The sequence below is a fragment of the Lathyrus oleraceus genome, chromosome 5 (assembly GCF_024323335.1).
Source record: "Lathyrus oleraceus cultivar Zhongwan6 chromosome 5, CAAS_Psat_ZW6_1.0, whole genome shotgun sequence".
NCBI lineage: Eukaryota > Viridiplantae > Streptophyta > Magnoliopsida > Fabales > Fabaceae > Lathyrus > Lathyrus oleraceus.
This window is the reverse complement of record NC_066583.1, coordinates 305580620-305588560: the sequence shown is the minus strand read 5'-3', so window position 1 is coordinate 305588560 and position 7941 is coordinate 305580620. Positions and strand designations below refer to the sequence as shown.

At 27.4% G+C, this 7941-nt stretch overlaps 1 protein-coding gene across 1 annotated transcript; it reads right to left on the bottom strand.

Moving 5' to 3' along the window:
• Positions 1-263: 263 nt before the first annotated feature.
• LOC127088229 (uncharacterized) lies at positions 264-2353 on the bottom strand. The gene is made up of 2 exons (XM_051029141.1): positions 2220-2353; positions 264-1410 (listed from the first exon to the last, which is right to left on the bottom strand). The coding sequence occupies exon 2, from the start codon at positions 1285-1287 to the stop codon at positions 412-414; it is 876 nt and encodes a 291-aa protein (XP_050885098.1). The 5' UTR covers positions 1288-1410; positions 2220-2353; the 3' UTR covers positions 264-411.
• Between the last annotated feature and the right edge of the window lie 5588 nt (positions 2354-7941).

Here is a 7941-nt window from a genome sequence, read left to right as displayed (position 1 = left end):
ATTAGATAGCCTAAGATTATTTTATATCTTTATGTATATAACCATTAAATTCATATAAAATATATGTAATAAACATAAATATTCACAAACTCCTTTAATTAAAAAATTAAAAAATACCACTCAAAAGATGTCGTCTAATTCTTCAAACTAATTTTCAATAATAATTTACTTATGTTTATTTAATTTCTTCAAAAGAACAACAAACAACCATGAAAATTACAACAAGCAAATGCTGTAACTCTTAAAACGCCGGAGACAAAATGTTGAAGGACAAACGAAAATAGTATATCATATTTTTCACCAACTAGCCACTCTACCTGCTAGATAGATGGCTCCATCCTTTCTGTGTGCTTTTTAGTGCATCACACAGAAAGTTGAAGAGCTTATTTATTAAGTTGGCAAAGAATCAAATCACATAACATAAGCAATGGGTGCAGAACCTGTCTGACCCAAGTAGAAGGATCCTGAATCCCTAGCAAACCCTCCACCACCATAAGAAACACACGGCCGAAAATCGGCCCAACATCGCCCGCTCTCATTCTTCCGCGTCTCACTACTATCAAATTCCTTCGCCAATTCTTTTTCAAACTCATCATAACCATTCTTTTCTTCATCTTCATCATTGTCTTCAATAGGCCATCCATCATCATCGTCATTATCCTGATGATGGATGAGCCTCATCGTAAGTCTACCATTTTCTCTCTGAGCCTCCATGTTTTCATAATAGCACTTAACTCGCTCCGTCTTAAAAATCAACCTCCCATCCTCATTACATTCCTTTCTAATACACCACGGCATCACGCCTCCCGATTCTCTCAACAATGTTATTGCAGGAGGAAACTCCTTCTTCACTTTCTCCCTCTCTTTAAACACAAACCCCTTTTTATGACTTTGATCTTGACCTAGAAGCTCAAGTAAATCACAGCTCATACAATCTCCACTCTCCGTCCCAATCACATCGCCCATTACAGTCGAACGCAACCTGGGCGAACCCGGCGACGATGACCATAACGACTTCGACAATCTCTCCCACAACAAAGATGTCTTAACACCTTGTGATAGTGCAATTCTTGTTTTATCCATGTTGTAATTGTAACAATGTAGAATTCTTTCCGGTAGCTTCGCATCTTCGGAATGAACTAGGGTTTGAAGACCATGATAACGATAAGAACAACGATAATTTCCATTATTTGTACGACGATTCCGTTTCGCCCTTAATGCATAGCTATATAGAGACGAAGCTATGTATTCCGCTTGGCTTGATAAATACTCGTTCAATGTATCCATTCCTTAATTTTTCACATCAAAAATCAAAAACAAAATAGGCTACTTTTTTAATTCTCTATTATGCCCTTGCAATTGGTTTCAACAAAATAAACTAGAAGCAGGTGAGTGATGATGATGTTTATCCTGAAACAAATCAGAAAAAGAAAATTAGGCTTGTATTGGTAAAATATAGCTGGCAAGCAATTAAATTATATTTATATTACTTGATAATTTAATAAATGTATTATTATATATAGAAAAAAAACAGCGTTTTTTTTTAATTTAAAATCCAACTATATTAAAAACTTGATCCATGGTAAATGAGGAAACTCTAACCTATTTTTCAAAATAAGTATCTAAAATAATTTATTTTTTATTTATTTCTGAAAATAACTCACTTTTTAATAATAAAAAAATTTCAAAAAAAATAAACGTCAATCCAATTACGTGGGAGAGAATGTATTAATCTCATATATATATATATATATATATATATATATATATATATATATATATATATATATATATATATATATATATATATATATATATATATATATATATATATATATATATATATATTTATATTGTCATCAATTGGATTAGCTGCTTTAAATATTTATTTGAAAAAATAAATTATTTAAATAAAAATTTAGACAAATCATAATGTGGTCATAGCTGCTTCAAATCACAGTAAACTCGAAAATAAAGTAAATTTAAAAATAAAAATAAAAAATAATGAAAAAAACTGATACAATGAAACACAGTAGTTGTCGATGTTAACGATTAAGAAAATCTGAGAATAAAAGACATGAAATATGTATATATCTGAGATCAGAAAACATATAAAAGCAATATTGTAAAACTAAAATCAAAGTTAGAGCATAAAATAGGATGGATCAATAATTCAACATTGAAATGAAAAATAAACCAGAAATGAAATAAGATCTTACATTGCTACTGTATAAAGAGGATCAATCAGGTTGCATTTGCATCTCTACGTTTTCTCTATCACCCACAAAGATTGGAAAAGAGACAGAAAACGAAAGAAAAAACACGACACAATTTTACAATTAAAGTGAGATCCGTATTTATATACATAGTACAATGTTTACCTCAGATATCCTTATGTGGGTCCACTTGAGATACACGCTAACAAGGCCCCAGTCAATACGAGGTTCCAGGGGCAACAAAGTCTTTTCCTCTAATTTGAAACGTGGCTCCCATTTATTACATATTTTAATAACTCCTTTTAGTCAAAGCTTACCCTTGTTTAATATAGAGTGGAACGTTGGTTCTAATTATTCCTAAACGAAATTCAAGCTGATTTTGTTATGAGTTTTTTAAGAATTTTTTTTTTAAAACAAAAATTACTTTTAGAATTTTAAAAGTGTTTTTTTTTTTTTGAAAATTTATTTTGTTACATTTTTTATAACTTTAAAATAAAAGGATAATCATATTTTCTTTTTATAGATCTATTTTTATTCTTTTAAAAATATGGAATTTCAGTTTAGGACCTTCAAATTTAAAAATAATAATATTTATGATATTAAATAAACGTTTTGGATTTTTAAAAATCTATTTTTTAAAATAGAAAATCAATGCAACCTCATTAATTATATAAATAATTAGTTTTATTACTCAATTTAATCATTCATCATTTTTAAAAATAATAAATAACTAAGATAATTAAATAAATATTTATACTCAACCAATTTTGGAATTTGTGTTTAAATTAAATATTTAAAACTATTATTACTCTCCCAACACATACTTCTTTCTAGTATTTGTTTTTTTTTTCTTATTATTTATCTAACTTTTATTTTGTATTTACATTTTTTAAAATCGTTGATTTATAAATAAGAATTGAATTGTATATTAGCAGTTTGTAGATATTTAACTCAGCTATCATATATTAATTAAGTTATTTCACCAGCTCACTTTACTTGCATACTCTTAATTCAATTTTATGTTATAAAAATTTTAATCTCCATAAAATAACAATAATAAATTTAATTTAGCATCTTTAAAACTTGTATTTTAAAGAATAATCTTTCAAATATATTATGTTAGTAATTTTTTTTTAAATATGTTGATTTATAAATATAAAAAATGTGATTGAAAAAAATATAAATAAATGTTAATGGCCGAAATTTAACTGTAAACCAAAAATTTGCATTCATTTAAATCAACTAACATGTATAAAGTCACACCACCCTTCAAATTTGATTATCTTTATTTAACTTTATATTGACTAACACAAAACTATTTTTCTTCACTCAAATTAAGAGAATATTTAAATTATGAGAATAATTAATCTTAACTATTAAATTTCAATTCATTGAATTTAATGAACTAGATTAATTTCTCCTTCTATAGTCCTCTTTATTATTAATATATATAATCTTCAAAAAAAAAATAATTCACATTTATATTTTAAGAAACAAAATATTTAATTTGTTTTCTTTTGAAAATAATTTTATAGATGATACATTTTATTTAATAATTAATCTATAAATAAGTATTGTCGTACTATCCGGAATTTAAAAATAATAACATATCAATCTAAAAAATATTTATTGGTAATATAATTATAAACATATAAGTTTGTTGTGTTTTATAATAACAATCAATATAATTATGTATTAATAAAAAAAATATTTTAATAATATATTAATCCACATATTAACATTAATAATATAAAAGACAGGAGTTAATATAATTAAATATTAACATTAATAATAAATATCTAATTATATGAATTGTGTTTTATATAAAAGTTAAATATTTTCAATTGATTATCATTATTCTTAAAAGACAACAAATCAAATATTTCATTTCTTAAAATATAACATATATTAAATTTTGGAAAAAAAAATATAAATTATAAATATAAAGACGTTATAATGAGAAATCAATAATTATATTTTTTTATATAAAAATTACTAAAATAATTATATGATAATCAAAGCAGTACACGTTTAGTTTTTATATAAAAACAATTAATATAATAATAACTGATAGAAGAGAGTTTTATAAATATTATTTTTTTATTTAACAATTAACATATAACTATATTAACATTTATGATTAATACATTATAATATTAATAATATGTGGATTAATATATGATTATGTTAATATTTTTATTTACTCATAATTATATTAATTGTTATTTTTAAAATACAAATAAATTATATATTTATAATTATATTAGCAGTAAATATTGTTGGATGAATATATTAGTATTATTTTTAAATTTTTTGATAGTATGATAATACTTGTTTAAAGATTAATTATAAAATAAAATATATCAACTATAAAATTATTTTTAATCAATTTTCATTATTTTCAAAGGGAGACAAATTAAATATTTTGTTTATTAAAATATAAATGTGAATTAATTTTGTTGAAGATTGTATATACTACAAATAAAGATGATTACAGAAAGAGAAATCAATCTAGTCCATTAATTTCAATGAATTGCAATTTAATGATTATGATTAATTGTTGTTATTTCTATAATACCGAGGGTTTTCAATTGAGTCGATATATATATATATATATATATATATATATATATATATATATATATATATATATATATATATATATATATATATATATATATATATATATATATATATATATATATATATATATATATATATATATATATATATATATATATATATATATATATATATATATATATATATATATATATAGAGAGAGAGAGAGAGAGAGAGAGAGAGAGAGAGAGAGAGAGAGAGAGAGAGAGAGAGAGAGAGAGAGAGAGAGAGAGAGAGAGAGAGAGAGAGAGAGAGAGAGAGAGAGAGAGAGAGAGAGAGAGAGAGAGAGAGAGAGAGAGAGAGAGCGAGAGAGAGAGAGAGAGAGAGAGAGAGAGAGAGAGAGAGAGAGAGAGAGCGAGAGAGAGAGAGAGAGAGAGAGAGAGAGAGAGAGAGAGAGAGAGAGAGAGAGAGAGAGAGAGAGAGAGAGAGAGAGATGGTGCAAGTGTCCACTTTGTTAAACTTTACAAATAATGATCGGCTCTTATATACTAACTAATCTATGAAGAAGTTAGTTAATCATCCATAACTAACATCATACTCATGCTAACAACTTTTGTAACACTGCTAACTAACTCTTAATTACTTCATCTTTTATACCTCACTAATACTCCTCCACAAACTCATGGTGGAGGCAAATAATGCACCTTGAGTTTGAGTTGAAAATCTAAAAACAACGTCATAGATAGTGATTTTGTTAGCACATTAACTATCTGAGCAAGAGATGAGATATGTTGAATAAGGAGTTGTTGCGACACCCTCTTTTCCCAAACGAAATGAATGTCAAGATCTATATGTTTCATTCTAGCATGAAGTATAGGGTTTTGAGATAACATGATAACATTAAGGTTGTTACAAAGTAGTGTAGGAAGTAATTAAGGAATGTGCAACTCCGCGAGAAGAGATTCTAACCACAAAACTTCTGAGGTCGTATATGCCGATGCTCGATACTCTGCTTCGGTGCTTGAACGAGCTACCAATGCTTGTTTCTTCTAGCTCCATGGCACAAGGTTATAACCAAAGTAGACACACGAGCATGAGGTAAAACGAAGGTCATCCAGATCAATGGCCCAATTAGAATCACTTTAAGCACGTAGAGAGGATTTGTGAGATGTATTGGATGGAGAAAACATTAAATCACAAGATTATGTGCCACTTAAATAACGTAAGATACGTTTGAATGCACATTAATGAGATTCTAGAGGATTGGCCATGAACTGACATGCTTTGTTGATAGAAAATGCAATATTCAGTCCAGTTAATGTGAGATATTGCAATGCTTCAACTGTTGAATGATAAAGAAGAGGATCAATTAACACATCTATGTGATGCTTGCTTAGTTTACAAGTGGTAATTATAGGTGTATGAATCAATTTAAAAGAAGTCATATTGAATTTGGATAGAAGGTCCTGAATGTGCTTGGTTTGTGTCAACAACATTTAGCCATTATGTTGATAATGTATTCCAAATCCAAGGAAGTATTGAGGTTTACATAGCTGTTTTAGTGCAAACTTATTGTGAAACTTGGTGATCAAGTCATGAATTAACTTGGAAGAGGATCTTGTAAGAAGAATATCTCTACATAGACCAATGCATAAAGTGTAATGTTGTGATGATTATACACAAATAGGGAGGGATGACATCGAATTGACACAAAACTAAACTGAATGAGAGCATGATGCAACTTCTTATATTAGGCTTGTGGCGCCTGATTCAAGCCATATATTTCTTTGGTGTAGTGGGATTAGAACAAGGTGTTGATGTAGGGTTGGATGAGGTAGGTGAAGGAACAACATTAGAACCATCATGTAATACTTCATTATGGTGGTTATCATGTTGTATTGATGGAGTTGGGCTAATTTTGAGGTTAGTGGTATGAACTGGTGGATATTTGTCAGATGAGGATATGCCTTTACTTTAAACATTGGGAACTGCATAATTATTGGAAAAAGTAGATATTGGGAGCTCAAATGTGTGAACCTTGATGTTGGAAGTGAGTGAGCTAAGGCCATGGTGACTTTGTGAAGTTGTGGTTAGAATTTTCCATTTTAAAATCAATTTTAAAAGAAAATTCATTTTTATTAAAGATTAGGTGCCCGTTTGTTTTTTCTTTTTTTTAAAATAATTTTTATAGTGTTACAAATTTTAGTGTAAAAACAATTTACAAAGAAACTTTTCATAAAAGCTTCAAATGAAAATTTGGTTGAATAGTTATTCTTAAAATGTTATTTTAGGTATTTCATCATTTTATCGAAACTTTTTTTGGATATCAAATTTTCAAAAAATCAATTAATTTTGAAGCTATTTCAAATAGTTTTTCATAAAAATCATTTTTAAGATACAACTTTTTGAAAAAATTGTAATTTTGACTATGTTTTAATCTTCAATAATGTATATTTATGTTATAGAATGAACAATTCAATCTTTTAATTTATAGAAAACAAATTTAGAAAAACTTATAATATTTTGAAAACAATTTTGTAGAATCCATTTTCAAAAATATAAAGAAAAAATCCATTTTTTTAAAGTTAAAACAAACGGACCCTACATCTTTGAAAATGTATCTTCTACCTGCCATATTCATGCATTTGTGGCATTTATGTGTTGGAACCCTTATATTCCTTGGAACTGGCTGCATCATATGCTTGAGTTATGTTTATCAATTGGTTGTTTGGAAGATTATTTTTTGGTCATAGACAGAAGCGCTTATGCGCAGTGCAATTTGGTGTCTATTGCTGTTGTGGTGAGCACCGTGTATGCTATTTGGCATGCGTATAATCAGGCCATGTTTCAAAATGTGTCTATTCCATGGAAGTATGCTTGCTCCTCCATTGTTTTGATGACTACTATGGCATTCGCAGGTAAAGTTTTCTGTCAGCTCTTCCATGCGAGAATTTGTGATCATGAAAAATATATCTATTTAAATTCACCCTCTTAGCCCCAAATATTTATAAAACAATTATGGAATCCTTCTCTTTCAGGTTGGATCAAAGTGAATATTTATGGGTCTTCGGGTGACATACCTCTTAGAGAAACTTGTATTGGGATGTTTACAAATCATCTTGGTGAGTGTTTAGGTAGTTTGCTTATAATTTTCTTTCGAACA